The sequence below is a fragment of the Phocoena sinus genome, chromosome 3 (genome assembly GCF_008692025.1).
Source record: "Phocoena sinus isolate mPhoSin1 chromosome 3, mPhoSin1.pri, whole genome shotgun sequence".
NCBI lineage: Eukaryota > Metazoa > Chordata > Mammalia > Artiodactyla > Phocoenidae > Phocoena > Phocoena sinus.
The window spans coordinates 15,693,828-15,709,114 of NC_045765.1; the positions used below are offsets into that span (position 1 = coordinate 15,693,828).

At 59.4% G+C, this 15,287-nt stretch overlaps 1 protein-coding gene across 1 annotated transcript in view; it reads right to left on the minus strand.

Annotated features, from left to right (window-relative positions):
* Positions 1 to 2,808: 2,808 nt before the first annotated feature.
* Positions 2,809 to 15,287, minus strand: part of OBSCN (obscurin, cytoskeletal calmodulin and titin-interacting RhoGEF) — a 161,248-nt gene continuing 148,769 nt past the window's right edge. Inside the window, exons 81-105 of the mRNA XM_032626878.1 lie at positions 15,035 to 15,156; positions 14,382 to 14,494; positions 14,057 to 14,225; positions 13,819 to 13,885; positions 13,175 to 13,375; positions 12,376 to 12,436; positions 11,792 to 11,869; positions 11,257 to 11,429; positions 11,141 to 11,167; positions 10,236 to 10,388; positions 10,101 to 10,146; positions 9,891 to 9,968; positions 8,873 to 9,565; positions 7,516 to 8,833; positions 6,862 to 6,942; positions 6,443 to 6,553; positions 6,101 to 6,268; positions 5,211 to 5,333; positions 4,866 to 5,036; positions 4,529 to 4,613; positions 4,055 to 4,294; positions 3,589 to 3,812; positions 3,373 to 3,448; positions 3,087 to 3,236; positions 2,809 to 2,986 (exon numbers count right to left, since the gene is read on the minus strand). Coding sequence (XP_032482769.1) covers positions 2,809 to 2,986; positions 3,087 to 3,236; positions 3,373 to 3,448; positions 3,589 to 3,812; positions 4,055 to 4,294; positions 4,529 to 4,613; positions 4,866 to 5,036; positions 5,211 to 5,333; positions 6,101 to 6,268; positions 6,443 to 6,553; positions 6,862 to 6,942; positions 7,516 to 8,833; positions 8,873 to 9,565; positions 9,891 to 9,968; positions 10,101 to 10,146; positions 10,236 to 10,388; positions 11,141 to 11,167; positions 11,257 to 11,429; positions 11,792 to 11,869; positions 12,376 to 12,436; positions 13,175 to 13,375; positions 13,819 to 13,885; positions 14,057 to 14,225; positions 14,382 to 14,494; positions 15,035 to 15,156 — 4,906 coding nt within the window. The remainder of the gene's footprint in view (positions 2,987 to 3,086; positions 3,237 to 3,372; positions 3,449 to 3,588; positions 3,813 to 4,054; positions 4,295 to 4,528; positions 4,614 to 4,865; positions 5,037 to 5,210; positions 5,334 to 6,100; positions 6,269 to 6,442; positions 6,554 to 6,861; positions 6,943 to 7,515; positions 8,834 to 8,872; positions 9,566 to 9,890; positions 9,969 to 10,100; positions 10,147 to 10,235; positions 10,389 to 11,140; positions 11,168 to 11,256; positions 11,430 to 11,791; positions 11,870 to 12,375; positions 12,437 to 13,174; positions 13,376 to 13,818; positions 13,886 to 14,056; positions 14,226 to 14,381; positions 14,495 to 15,034; positions 15,157 to 15,287) is intronic.

A 15,287-nucleotide genomic window follows, 5' to 3' on the forward strand; every position in this document is an offset into this window, starting at 1 on the left:
AGCAACTGACAGATTCGATTCAATCCCTATCAGTATCCCAATGACATTTTTTTTTTGCAGAAAATAAGAAAACCTATCCTAAAATCCAATGGCAGTTAAGGGACCCCAATAGGTAATGCAATCTTGAAAAAGAACAGAGCTAGAGGATTCACACTTCCTGGTTTCAAAACTTACTGAAAATCTACAGTAATGAGAACAGTGTAGTACTGGCATAAAGACAGACACACCAATGGATTAAAATAGAGAGCCCAGAAATAGACTCTTGCATATATAGTCAAATCATTTTTGACAAGGGTGCCAAGACCATTCAATGGGGAAAGGACAGTCTTTCCAACAAATGATGCTGGGAAAACTGGATATCCTCATGCAAAAGAATGAAGTTGGACCCTTACTGAACACCATATACAAAAGTTAACTCAAAATGGACCTAAGACCTAAGTGTAAGACCTAAAACTATAAAACTCTTAGGAGAAAACATTTAGGGTGAAATCTTCTTGTCATTGAACTTGGTAATTATTTATTCACTATGGTACAAAAGTTGTAAGCAACAAAAGACAAAGTGGACTTTAGGTAAATCTTTAAAAATTTGTGTATCAAATGATAATATCAACAAAGTAAATTGGCAATCCACAGAATGGAAGAGAATATTTGCAAATCATACATCTAAAGAATTAATATCCAAAATATATAAAAAATTCCTAAAACTCAACAACAACACAAACCACGTGATTCAAATATGGGCAAAGGAGTTGAATAGATTATTTCTCCAAAGAAGATATACAAATGGCCAATAAATTCATGAAAAGGTGCTCAGTATCACTGATCACTAGGGAAATGTAAATCAAAACTATGATGAGATACTACCTCACGCCTATTAGGATGGCCTAGTATCAAAAAAAAAAACAACAACAGAAAACAGCAGATGTTGATGAGGATGTAGAGAAGCTGAAAACCTTCTGTGCTGTTGGAGGGAAAGTAAAATGATACAACCAATGTGGAAAACCCTAGGGAGTTCCCTCAAAAAATTAAAAATGTAATTACCATATTCCACTTCTGGGTATATAATCAGAAGGATTGAAAGCAGGGTGTAGAAGAGATAAATGTACACCATGTTCATAGCAGCAACATTCACACTAGCTAAAACATGGAAGCAACCCAAGTGTACATCAATGGGTAAGTGAAATGTGGTATATACATACAATGGAGTATTATTCAGCCTTCAAAAGGAAGGAAATTCCGCCATATGCTATAACATGGATGGATCTTGAGGACATTACGCTAAGTGAATAAGCCAGTCACAAAAGGACAAATATTGTATTATTCCACTTATATGAGATACCTAGAGTAGTCAAATTCATAGAGACAGAAAGTAGAATGGTGGGTGCCAGGGGCTGAGGAGAGGAGAGAATGGTGAGTTAGTGTTTAATGGATATAAAATTTCAGTTTTATGAGATGAAAAGAGTTCTGGTCATGAATGGTGGTGATGGTTGCAATCATTATGAATATATAACTACTGAACTGTATTCTTAAAACACTTAAGATGATAAATTTATTACTACAAAAATAAAATTGAAGAAAAAAATTATCTATCAAGCCATGAAACAACTGGAAGAGCCTTAAATTATTACTAAGTGAAAGAAGCCAATCTGAAAAGTCTATATACCGTATGATTCCAACCATATGACATTCTGGAATAGGCAAAACTATGGAGATAGTTAAAAAGAAAAGGAAAAACAAAAATCCTTTCAGTGGTTGCCAGGGGTTAAGAGAGAGGGAGGGATGAGTAGGTAGAGCACAGAGGATAGGAGAGTGGTGTGGGGCTGTTAATGGAGCCACGTTAGTGGGGTTGGGTTTGGGAGGAATGTGGATGGGAAGAGCTAAGGGAGAAGCCTCTCTGCTAACAGCAGAACCCTACCAGCCCAAGAGAGCACAGAGCCTGCACCCACCTTGGCTCCCTTCCCACCTCCATTCCTGCCTTGCCAGGTGAACCAATGAGGGGATGCAGTGGGGTCAGCTGCTGATGTGGCAATGTAAGGTCACAGTGCCCAGGACCCAGGCGGTTGGGCTTAAGGATTGGTTGAGTGGCCATGTTTACTGAGTCTGCAGAAGGTTAGTGTGTGTGTGTGTGTGTGTGTGTGTGTGTGCGTGTGCGTGTGTGTGCGTGTGTGTGTGAGCTGGACGGGGAGGCAGTTCACTTTTGGAGATGTTCGGTTTTTAGATGAAGTGTTTTGTGTTCAAGTAAGATCTAAGGGGTGGGTGTCCAGTGTGCGGACACCATTCTCTGGAGATGGGGAAAGCAAGGAGGGCTGGATTTACCAGCATGTCTCCGTCACCATGTCCGTGAGACTCGCTGAGAACTAAGAGGGTAGTGTCTGCTGTCCACGTGCTCCAGTTTGAGCTCCTCCCCCACCACAGGAATGGTGCTGTGGTGGAACAAGTCGGAATCCTTGATACGTGCCCACAATCAGGTTTTCCCGGCAAACTACCTGGGCTTGTGTCCATGTCTGATGCAGCACTGACACGGTTAGTAGAAACGCACACACCCGCAAGGTATGGAGCTGCCTCCACATTGAACTGGTTCAGAGGGCTCTAGTCTTAATGAAGTCTTTGCGGGCACACAGCCGGGACAGAGAAGGGCAGTTCTGCCCTCCCCCAAACACCAGGAAGGTGGCAGGGCCCTCACCCCCTCCCCCAAACAAAATAATGAAACAGAGAGCGCCTCATCCAGTTCTGCTTTTTATTGATGTGTGTATACATATGAAGGGAGTCCTGAAAGACTGAGAGGTGCGGTCCCGCAGGGCCAGGCGTTCAGCGCACCTGGGCCAGGTTGTGTTTTTTGTGCAGCAGCGCCCGCCTCTTCTCGCGCTCTCTCACGAAGGCGCGCAGACTTGCGGTGAGGAAGGTCACGGCCGCAGGCTGGGAGCTGGCGGGGCCCTCCTCGGTCAGCCACGGGCACTGCAGGCAGCTGGATGCGGACGGGCGGCCCCTGGAGCGCGCGGGAGGGTGGCGTTAGCCGTGCTCCCGCCCACGACGGGCAGGTCAGGTCATAGGGGGATGGGCCAGGCAGGGTAGGTAGGGGTGCCTACCAGGGGTGCGCGCACAGCGTGCTTCGGAGGAAGGCCACAGCGCCCCCGGACAGCCCCGCGTAGCAGCGGCTCAGCTGGATGAGCCCCTTGCGCAGCCCTTTCTGCAGGTCTCGCATTCCCTCGCTGCTCACCGGGTACTCAGCGCTCAACCTGAGTGGGTGGGGGTCAAGTGACTGAGGTCACCCTCAATGGATGGGAGTCACAGGGACCTGGGCTCACCCTCAGAGTACCCCAGGCCTGCCCTTCCAGCCAGCCCTCCCAGTCCACAGGGCACGTGGAGACTTACATAATGAAGGCCGTGACACCTATGGCCCAGATGTCGGTCTGCGCGAGGGCACCCTGGCCCTCTAGGAGCTCCGGAGCTGGGGACAGCATGGGTGGGGGTCACAGGTGAGGGGCTGGGTGTTTGCAGTGGAGGAGGCAGGGAGACAGGGCTGGGAGAAGGGCTTGCTCCTGCCACACCCCTCCCCCAGATCAGGCTTGGTGTCTGTGCCCTGCGCACCCATGGTCTCCATGTAGTCCTTGAACCTCTCCGAGGGCAGGACCCTCTCCTGGGCGGAGCTCTGGGCATTTCCAAAGTCGATGACCTTGAGCAGGTTGTACTCTGTGACAATCACGTTCTCAGACCTCAGGTCTAGATGCAGGATACCCTGGGCGTGCAAGTACTGGGCAGCACTTAGCATCTGCCACAGATAGTCCTTCACCTCTGATTCCGAGTAGGAGGGCCTGGGGGCAGAGGGCCAGTTAGGGGGCATGTGGGGAGGGGCACCCAGGCTTTGTCCACAGCTGAGGGGCCACAGGGAAGCACCAGACTTTCCTGCTGGACTTAGGAGGGAAGGCCCAGCTCTGCTGAGCCACCCTGGTTGGCTGGCCGGTGCAGGCGGGGCCAGGAGGCGGGCCGGAGGTGGACCACAGTGCTGGCGGCCAGGTCCTGAGCCCCGAATCCAGGCCAGGCCCCGCCCTCTCACCTCTCGGCCAGACAAGGGAGCAGCTCAGGCCCAGAGCACAGCTCCAAGATGAGGACCAGGTGTCGGGGGCTGAGGTAGGCAGCCTGCAGCTGTGCCAGGTGGGGGTGGCGCAAGCCCTTGAGGGTCTCGTATTCCCGCAGCACGGCAGTCCTGTCCTCAGGGTGGCAGGGCACGATCTTGGCAGCCAGCACGCGTCCACTGGCCTTCTCCCGGCACTGCCGCACCACGCTGAAGCGGCCCCTAGGCGGGAAGCACGGGCCAGGCTGGTGAGGAGCCAGCCCGCCCGGTGGCCCAGGCCGGACCCCAATCTCAGAGAAGCAAGCCCAGGGGGAAGGTCCAGGAGGGGGTGGCAGATGCGCTGAGGCAAATGTAGGTGGAAGTGATCAGAGGGGAGAGAAGATGGGGCTGGGGTGGGAGCATGAAGAGCTAGTGGGGCCATGATGCTGCCACGCGCTCTCCCCGGAGGGCCCGTACCTTCGGATCTGTGTCTGGAAGGCGAAGGTCTGCTTGCTGGGGAGCGGCTGGGCTGGCCCTGAGGCACCGCTCTCCTCTTCAGAGGCTGTGGGAAGGGGAAGCCGATGACTGGTGGAGGGCACCCCTGCAGCCCCATCTCCCCCAGCCTTTTCTCCCATCACCCCTTCCCAGGCAACCAGACAGGGGGGCCCTCTTTGAACCCCGAACGCTCTGACCTCTCACTCCTCAGGCCATTTGTGGGTGGGGGGCCTAGCAGGCAGAACCAACCATCCCAAGTGAGCATGTGACTCACTGAAGTGGCAGGGCGCATTCCGTAGAGCCCTGCAGAGTGGCTCACCCAGGTGGCTGGGCCCTCCCAGGAGGACCTGCTCCGAGGGGCTGCTGTAGGGGCCCATGCCCGCCTTGCTGACACAGGCCGTCCGGAAGGTGTACACCCCGCCCCGAGAAAGCTTGCCAGTGAGGTAGCAGCAGTCAAAGATGTCCGAGGCCAGCGTGCTCCAGCTGCCGCCTGGGCCACACAGGAGCGGGTGAGAGGCAGCCCAAGGCCTCCCCACTCCATGTCAGGGTGGAGAGGCCCGCGCAGGCCCCCCAGGGGCGCAGAGCAGCCAGGCGCTTCCCCACGGTCCCCCCACAGTGACCCTGGGGCCCCCCAGGATGTGAGGATTCAGGAGTGGCCCCATACCTTCCAGGCTGTACTGTACAATATAGGTCACAGGGCCATATGACTCCACAGGCTTCCAGACCAGCAGCACCCCGTCCGCATACACCTCCCCGATGTCCGGGCGTGGGGAGGAAGAGGGGCACTCTGCAGGGCCCACAGACAGCAATCTGAGGTGGGCTCCCAGGGGCTCTCTAATGAAGCTCTGAGCCCCAGCCAGCCCTGCCTCATCTTCCTGCAGCCTGCTGCCAGGCCCCTGAGCCCACCCTCACTTGGTCCAGTTCATTCAGAGGTCCCTTCCAATGCTGACTAGTAGGAGGGGCTCAGCGCCTCTCCTCCGAGGGGCCTCAGGAGGTGTCTGCCCTACCCAACCCCGCCAGGCTCCCCTCCCACAGGTGCCCGCCCAGGAACCCCATGGAATGGCCCTTGCTCACAGCCCGCCACCAATCCCAGCCTCTAGTCAGAGGGGCCTCTATTTTGCTGGGTTGCGGTGCAGGGCTTGTGGGGGTTCGCCCCCTCTGGGGACCAGGTCAGAGGTCTGAGAGCTAGGCCTGCAGCCTCTGTCTTGGCTCCCCCAGAAACACACCCCAGCGCTGTGTTTTGAGAGCCTGGTTTGACTATAATAGACATACAAAATGGGAAGCCGCCTCTTCCTGCATTTGCTGGAGACACAGGGAGGGAGGTACCGTGGGAAATGCAAGGAGAGGAGCACCCAAAGAGGTGTCAGGGAGAGGGCCTGGCCAGCTGTGTCGCCCTGCATCCCCTCCCGGATGCCTCCTGCGTCCCCTCCCGGGAGTCCCGGTCTGCAGAGCCGGCTACTGCCTTCTGTGACCCCTCCAGGCCCTGGTAGTGCCCGGATGTGGATGCCTGGGTGGTGAGCATCACGTTCCTTGGGCCCTGCCCGGCCTACGCACCTGCCTTCCGGAGAATGGCCGTGGTGGCCGCCGTCCCCAGCACACTGCGCACACTGCACGTGTACACGCCCAGGTCCTCGGCAGTCACCACCAGGATGGTCAGAAGCTGGAAGTTCTTGAGCGTGGAGGAGATGAGGAGGCGGCTGCTGCTCTCAAGAAGAGCCCCGTCTGCAGCAGGATAGAGTGGACCTCGAGAGAAGCTCCCCACAGGTGGCCTGCCTCATGGTCACACCCGGGGCCCACACCCTCTCTGAGCCTCAGTTTCCCTCTGTACAATGAGAGTAATGCCCTAAAGGAGCACCCCCTGCCTCCCTGCCCCTCAGCCTCAGGAGAGCTCTTTACCTTTACTCCAGGTGGCCTGTACAACTGGCTGGGCCGACACCTGGCAGGCCAGAGTCACAGATTGGCCCAGGACCACCATCTCATCCGAGAGCTCCCTTAGGAACGATGGTGCTGGGGAAGGGAGGTGAGGTGAGCTTTCAGAGGTGACCCTAAGCCTGAGAGCAAGGCCTGGACTCCGCCGTGGGGATACAGATGAGCCCCACCCCCAACCGGCTCATCTCCAACACCAGCGCCTACTCCAGGAAGGCTTCCAGGACTGCAGGGCCGTGACTGCTGGGGCGCCAGAGTCCCCCTGTGTACTCAAGACCCCATGGGTGTGAGCTTCCCCCCGCCATGCACTGTCTTGGCAGGGTTCCCTTTCCCCACAGTAAGGTCCCTTGGGCTGCAGTGGGGGCCCAGCCCCTGGGTAGTATACCGACCTCGGTCCCTGCTCTTCAGGCCTGATAGGCGGAAGGAAGCTAGGCCTGCCTTCTTCCTGGGGGGGCCCTCCTTCTCCAGACCTGCAGTATGGAAGTGGCCATGAGAGGTCACACGTTAGGGGCCTGGCTCCTCTGGGAGCATGGGAGGAAGGCTCTGGGGCCCCTTGTAGCCAACTGTGGGATTCCCATGTGGCAGAAAAGCCCAGATCCCAGGGAGTCTTATTGAAAACGAGCTATACCTGCTGCAGAGGGCACCACCCTCCCTACCCAATCAGCATCAGCCCATCCTAGGCAGGGCCACCACGGGCAGGTAAGGGCAGCAGCTCAAGGGACCACAGGTGCCTGGGGAGGTGTGGCTGAGGGCCCAGGGCTCAAGGATCAGGGAGGGCTGGTCTGGTTCCTACTTCCGCAGGGGTGTAACTGCAGTTGAATTACAACTGGGCCTCACATGCACATGGGGAGGGATCGAAGCTGCAAAGGTGACCTCGAAAACAAGCCACTGTGTCCCGGGAGGTATGGGCAGCACCGGGACAGGGGAGGGCTTCCTGCATCACTCAGGTGAGCTCCTGAGCTGTCCTTTTGGACAAGGAGACCCAAGGTGCAGAGCGGGGAACATGGATGTGCCCAGTCCTGGGGCAGGGTGGGGGTAGTAACCTTCTGGCCTGCCCCTCAGGAGGCGGGAGATGTGGGCCACCGAAGCCCTCACTCTCTGGCGTAGCCCCAGCTCTGTGGACTCCTCCAGCAGTGATTGCCTCCCAGGGAAGTGGAAGAGCCTGCTGGAAGGGGGTGACCACTTGCGCTTCCTGCTACCAGCAGCCTCCCCGAGCAGGGCCTCCATGTCCTCTGGCTCCTCTGTGATCTCCAGGCTTGCTGGCGGGCCCAGAATGCCCGGCCATGCGGCCTCTGGGAGCTCAGCCAGCTCCTCCCCAGCCTCAGACTCAGGGGAGGGTGGCAGCTCTGGCTCCACAGGCTTGGGGACCTTCTTGAAGGTCATGAACTCAAATGGGAGGTATTTGATGTCGTACAGGTCAGACAAATTGAGGTAGGCAGGATCCACCTCCGAGATGTCCAGAGACACAGTGTCAGCCGCTTCCAGGTCCCTGGACAGGTCCCGGATCTGTACGAGCGACACCTGAGAGCCCCCACTTAAGTCTTCCCGTGAGCTCACCTCCTGGGAAGCCCTCGGGAGGGCCCTGCCACCCTCAGGTAGAGGCACTGTGCTGGCCTGGGGTGGTGGGCTCTCGGCCCCTGCCTCCTCCTCTTCCGAGGACTGACAGGCAGCCCAGGACATTCTGGCCCACAGGGGCCCCTGACCCAGCATGCCACCGGCATCCCCACCAAAGGCAAAGGTGCCGTAGCCCACCACCCCCGCGTAGCCCCCTTGGAATCCCAGGGAGAACTTCCGTGTGGTCGCCAGCTTCTGAGGCCACTGTGGGCTGGGCGAAGACTGGGACAGGCCCTCTGTCTCCTGGGACAGGCCCTCTGTCTCCTGGGACAGGCCCTCTGTCTCCTGGGACAGGCTTTCAGTGTCCAGGGAGGGGCCGGGCTCCATGCCCATATGGGAGGCTGGCTCTGGGGGTTTGGGTGGATCAGGCCTCCCAGCAAGAGGGGTGTCCTTCAGCCCTCTCTCAGAGTCTGACTGGGAGCTTGCTTGGGCTGGGGAGGGGGAGGCCTGTGACTTTCCTGAGAAGAAAGGGCTCGGGGATGTCAAGAGCGGCTCTGTGCAGTGCCCTGGAGGGAAGGAGCCGGGAGGTTGTGGTGCCAAAGCAGCAGGGGTGCCACAGTCCTGGGGGGCAGGACTCCTCTGGGGTTGAAAGAAAGGGTCAGCCTGCCCTCCACAGCTATCCTGCAATGACCCCTCTTGCTGAGCGGAGCACCCATCACCACCGGTGGACGGAAGTGGCCTCAGCCCCTGCAGCGGTCCCTCTGGATGTTCCTTCTCCCTGGCATGTGCATCCCCTCCCGGGATGCTCTCTCCGTGGGCCCCCTGAAGGCTCGAGGGGCCCAGAGCGGGACACTGCCCCTTGCTGCAGGCCTTGGCAGAGGGGCTGGCTGTGTTCTGCCCGTCAAGGTCCAGGGAGCGGCTGAAGCCAGAGGCCTCTTGGGTGCTTGCACTGGGCATCCGCAGGGAGGTCTCAAAGGAGGGTGCTTCGGCCATCAGGGTGGCATGCTCCTCCCTGGCAGCCTCCTCCTCCAGCGCACGGTGCTCCCACAGTGGCTCTCGAAGGCCGGGCAGGACGCCCGAGAAATAGCCACCCTTGAGAAGGTGCCGCCGCCGGGCGGGGTGCCGTCTGCTGCCTGCGGACAGACCCCCTAGCTCTGGGCCCTCGCCCACCTGCTGGTAGAACAGGCTTCGGATGACACTCTGCCGGGGCACACAGCCCAGGGCAGCTGGTGGCTGTGCACCCTGGGGTGACGCTGCGGCGGGTGGGCAGGCCTCGGCCTCCTCAGGCAGGCTGGCGGAAGGCCGCAGGAAGCCCCGGGGGTGCAGCAGCGGGGAGTGGGTCACCGGGGAGGGGGGCAGCGACTTGGCCCGGGCGAACGGTGCCAGCTCGTTGTCGGAGGAGGAAGAACTGCTGGAGGAGGCACTGACATCACCATGCAAGTGCCGGGCCACCCCGAGGGATGGGCTGTCGGGCGGGCCCTGGAGCAGCTCCGGGATGGAACGCATCACCAGGATGGACTTGTAGCTCATCAGGGAACGCTGGGGTTGTGGAGGACAGGGGTTCGTCAGCTGGCTGCCCGCTGCCTTCCCAGCTCTCGGTGGGCCCAGAGGGACGCTCAGGAAATGGTGGGCATTAAAAGACGTGGGCCCAGGGCTCTGCCAGTGTGTCCCCATCTTGGCAGGGATGTTGCATGTTGCCCCACATCACCCCGGTGTCTCAGGTAGCAAAGACCTGAAATGAAGGATGCCCAGCCCCACTTCCCTGCTCTCCCAGACCCAGAAGGGGCACACACAGCCAGCCAGCTCTCTGGGTCTCATTCCCCTCTCTGGCCTCCCACGCCCTCCACAGGGCAGCACAGCTCACCTGCCAGCGGCTGCGGGCCAGGAGGAACTTCAGCTGCTTGCTGTTGATGAAGTGGGCCTCCTCCGCAGGCACAGACTTCTGGGGGAGCCCAGGCGAGAGGCATGTTGTGGGGAGACCCTGGTGCACCCTGTGGCCCAGGCAGGCCCCCATTCCTCTTGGCCTCAGTTTCCCTCCCCGTGAGCCAGGCCAGCCTGTGTTTAGCCTACTCACCAGGAACCAAGGGTGGGCAAGGCACTTGGCGGCACTGGGCCGGGCCCTGTGGAGAGAGGAAGGATGGGATCAGTCCAAGTGGTCATTGGGGCAAGAATGAGGACCTCAGGCAGAGGGAAGGGCATGTGTACTCACTCCACGGCCTTCTGCAGAGCAGCCTTGATAAAGTCCTGGGCATCCTCACTGAGGTGGGTGGCCATGGGGCTACTCCAGGACACCCGCCCTTCCAGGACATTCAGAAGGGTTGCTCGGTCACTCTCGCCAGCAAATGGGGACGAGCAGGTCAGGCTGAAAGCAGAGACATGACTAGCCTTCAGTCGTGACCTGAATTTCTGGGTCCATGGGAGGCAGGGTGCCAGGACAGGGAGTGCTGGGTCTCATGGGGATGGTGGTGGCTGGGGGCTCCCAGCCCTGACTAGAGATGCCTCTGAACACCACTGTCATCCAGCCCTGAGAATTCCAGCATATGTCTCAGATTTGCCCAGAGACCCAGGCTCAGCTTGGAGCTGGGATCCAGGCTAAGCCTGGAGTGGGTATCTGGTCCCAGGCTGGGTGAGGCTCCAGGCTTGGTCTGGGATAGGGATCAAGGGTCAGCCTGGGGTAGGGATCCAGGCTCAGCCTGGGGCAGAGATCAAGGGTCAGTCTGGAGGGGGCACCTGGCCTTAGCCGGGGGTGGAGGGATCAGGGCTCCACCTGTAGAGGAAATCCAGGCTCAGTCTACACCACCAGCGTCCTCAGGGCAGCAGTAACTGTTATAAGGGGGCTCTGGACAAATTACCTACACCCTTTAGGGGAATAGCTCAGTGCTCTGCCCCGTGACCCAGCAGAGCTCCTCTGTGACAGGGTGTGTGTGAAAAGCACTTGGCAGAAACCCCTTATCGGAGTTGGCTGACTGCATGTTCCCAAGATAGTTGCCCCTTAGGTCTCGGGTCTCTGATCTGAGGAGCAGCCAGCAGTTCAACAGCTTCCCGTGGGCCTGCTGAGGAGGGGTCTGGGCCGGCTTTGGAGGAGACAGCCGACAGGAGCCGGGGTCTGCTCACCTGAGGTAGGAGATGACCCCCATGGCCCTGCAGGAAAAAAACCACCACCGTGAGTCACCCCAGACCTGGCCTGGTGAGGGGGAGGAGGAGGCAGAGAGCGGGTGCCCCCCACTCACCAGATGTCGGAGGCCTCGCTCACAGGGGTCTGCTCGATGATCTCAGGGGCCACAAACTCAGGGGAGCCGTATTTGCTGTACTGTGGCTCTGCCGGGGTGATTTTTTGGGCAAAGCCAAAATCGCAGATTTTAATGTCTTCCCGAGCAGGATGCACCATTAGGATGTTGGGGGGCTGTCAGGCAGAGTCGGGAGTGGGTGAGGCCGTACCCTAAGGAAGTGACTTCCAGGGCTGCCGGGCCTGGGGAGGACACTCGAGGGTCTTTGAGGGGCTGCCCCACAATGATGGTGAGGCCAGCATGGGGTAGTGGGCAGCCCCGGGGACAGGTTTCAGTGCCATTTGGGGACAGTTTCTGCTCCATCGGACCTGCACCCCACCTGAAGGGGTCGTCATAACATAGTGAGCTCCCTGTCCCCAGAGGTGAGGAAATCCTGACAGGAAATTTGGATGTGTTGGGCCTGCACCCTCTCAGCCTATAGGCTCCAGGCTCCCACCTGCCCCTCACTGGTCTCTGGGGGCGCCAGGGAGCCACATACCTTTATGTCCAGGTGGAGGATGCCTTGGCCGTGCAGGTAGTGCAGCCCCTCCACCAGCTGCTGGATGTAGACCTTGACCTGCAGCAAAGGCTGGTGCTCAGGTGAGCCAGCCTCGAGAACCCCCTCTACTTACCTCCCTGCCTGCTCCCACCTACACTGCCTCCAATTCCCTCCAGACCTGAGCCTGGGACGGTGGTCCCGCAGGGCAGGTTACATGCAAAGCCTCACGGACCCCTGTAGCTGGGGGATTCCTCTGAGCCCCAAGGCGGGGCAGGTTTGGGTGTGTGGAGCAGCCTGTGCAAAGCAAGAAGCGACTGGGAGAGCAGGCGAGGCCTGGCCAGCTAGTTCAGTGCAGTCTGGGGTGGGGAAGAAGCGAGCCCCGGGCACGGGAGGGCTCTGAAAGCCCGACAGGAGCTGCGACACCCTGTGAGGCCCTGGAACACCCTAGAAGGTCTCTGAGGTGGGCAGTACTATGCTGGGGGGCTAGTCTGAGGGACAGGTGGTCTGGGCAGGGGAAGCAGGAGGCCTGGCCAGGCATGCAGGCTGCCCTGAAGCTGGGTGGGCAGCCCAGGCAGCACAGTCACCTCGGCCTCTGTCACCACACTCTTCTTGAACAGGCGGTCCAGCAGTTCCTCCGACGAGCACCTGGGACTGTCAAGGAAAGCTCTAGGGTCTGGAACCCTCATGGCCTCACACCACCTGGGGGGAGTCTTATCTCGGGGCGGGGGGCGGGGGGAGCTATTCTAGGGAGGCTGGTGCTTGCAGTTGAGGAGGATGTGAGGGACAAGATGCCCCAAGTAGAGGGGCTGAGGCCAGTGGGCAGCAGCAGAGTGGGAGTGGAGGTATCCTCTCCCCTCTGCACAGAGCCCACGTGTGCCCCCTCCCCCCGCAGGGGACACTGACTGGGGAGGTGGGGGTGTGGTGAGCACACACGACATTCAGAGACCCTCAGCTGGGCCACGATTGTGGCAGATGGATCAGGTAGGGTGTGTGCCCCTCCTTGGAGCATGGGTAGGCATCCGAAGCAGCGTCAGCGCTTGGGGCCTGCAGAAGCCAGGTAAGAAGTCCAAACTTCCTGCTGGAAAGGCAACGTGGACAGCGGGAGGAGCCCACAGGCGCACGTCTTGGACCTTCTGGATGCAGCCCTGCCCAAATTCCTGGCCCAAAGGCCTAGGAGCTATGAGGTCTGTGCAGTGTGTTCGGGGTTGGGGAGGGGGTTAGTCACAAAGCATCGAAACGCCAGCGTTACCGGCTGCCCCCATGAGGCAGGCAGGGTTGGGATCACCAAAACCACAGACCCCACGCAGCCCTCCGGACCCCTGTGTATCTGGGGCACATCCCCCTCCCCCCACCACCTTGCACCCTTGGGGTGAGACGGGATACAGCTCCAGGATGAGGATCAGGGTCTTTCGGGTCTCAAACTGGTCCAGCAGTGCAGTGACCAGCGGGTGGCTCAGCCCTGCTAGGATGTCCCGCTCCCGATAAGCCTGGACACGTGTCCTGCTCCGCAGGGGAATGAACTTGGCGGCGCAGGACATCTGGTTGCCCTTGTGCTGCACCCTCTTCACGAAGCCGAACACACCCCTGGGAGGAGGGTACAGCGCGTTGGGGGTGGGGTTCCTGGGGGACGGGGTTTGGAAGGGGGCAAAGCTCCTGAGAAGGGAGGTTCCGGGACAGCAGGGGCTGGGGCAGTGGGTACTGGAGGGGGCGGAATTCCTGGCAGGTGTGGGGCAGCAGGTACTCTGCGGGCAGGGGCTCCGGAAAGAGGTAGGGTTCACAGGAGGCAGGGGCTCCAGAAGGTGAGGGCTGGAGGAGGCAGGTACTCGGTGGAGGTGGGGTTCCGGGGGGCAGGGTGGGCTTCTGCTAGTGCTGAAGTGGGGATTGTAGGGGTGCAGTGGAGGGGAAGGCTGGGAGCTCCTGGATGGAAACTCTGGGGTAGGAACTCCGGGAGGCTGAGGATGAGGGTCTTAGGGGGTGGGGGTCCAGCGGGTGAGGCTCCTGGGGCTGGGATGGGGGGCGGGCAATACCTTCCAATTTCCTCCTTGACCTCGTAGAAGGAGTGCAGTTTCCTCCTAGAGCTTTGCTCACTGTCGCCTGTAGCCAGGGAGGGGGAAGCTGTAGGTGTGAGCAAAGATGACCACCCCGTCTCTCTGTCCCCCAACTTTATAGTGCCCGAGCCTGTGGGAGCTCACAGGACCCCCATACCCACAGCCCCACACGCCTGCATGGAGCCAAGACAGGCCTGGGAAGGGGTCCCCCACTCACCCCCATGGACCAGCAGCTCTGCCTTGCATAGCACCTGGCCGCCAGCGTTGTTGGCCAGGCATGTGTAGACACCAGCGTCATGCTGGGCCACATCCCTTAGTACCAGGGAGTATGTGGTCCCTTCCTGCTGCTGGCTGAGCCGGGGGCCATCCACCAGCTGCGCACCGTCCTGGAGACACAGGAGGGCAGGGAGGCCATCAGCCCACCATGGGTGACCCCAGCACCACGGCCCAGCATGACCTTCAGGGAGTGCTGTGTCCAGTCCAGTGGGGTTTCACACACTCCCCCTCCCGCCGGCAGGCCCCCAACCCTGTCCTGTCCCTACCTTATACCAGGTCACCGTGGGCTGCGGGTTGCCCTCAATGACAGCCTGGAATTGCGCCACGCTGCCCCTCTGGGCATGCACATCCTCAATGGTGACCTGCATGGATGGGGGCCCTGGGGGTAGGGGAGGGAGCCGTTGGGAAGGAGCCTGGCTCTGTCCCACCACAGCCTGTCCTGTGTTGAAATCTTTGATCCCTGGCCTACTTTCACAGAGACCCAGACCCAGGTGGGCTGGCAGTAACCCCAGGTGTGTCCTGGTACCCTAGGTGGGCAGAGAGGCCCCGAGATATACCCCAGGGTGAAAGAGCCCACCTGCCTCCCAAGTGAAGGTGACCCCATCCTGACTCCCCCCAGGCCCCTGATGGTCCGGAAGTGCTTCCTTCAGTCTAACCCCTGTCTCTCCTGCTTCAACCTCGGCTCTCTGAGGGCAGGCTGCACAGAATATGCTAACTCTGAGTGGGGAAAAGGTCACTGCTGCCTGCATCTCCCCTCCCAGTGATGCCTTCTGAGGGGACACAGGGAGAGGGGGAGCAGGGGCCCTGGCCACAGTAAGGCTGGGACATGCCAGGTGGCTTTGCAGGCCCCTCCATGCAAATGTCCCCCCTTGCCCAGGGCATGGTGGGCACACGTGTAAAGTGCCGGGCCCCCACCTACGTGTGGCATACATGTCGCTGGCCTGGTACACATATGTCCTGTGCTTGGTCTCTGTGAACACGTGGCTGTGGATGTCCCAGAGCTCCGTTGCACCTGCCCTGGGACAGGCAGCGCCCTCCATCCTGGGGCCATGGAGTGGAGTTAGCGGTCTGCCCCACCCTTCCACTTTTGGGGTATGGGAGGCAGACCTTCAAGATAAGATGGGGGCTGCAGCAGACTCTTTGGGAGGGGATGTACAGAAAGGGGTCCCAGC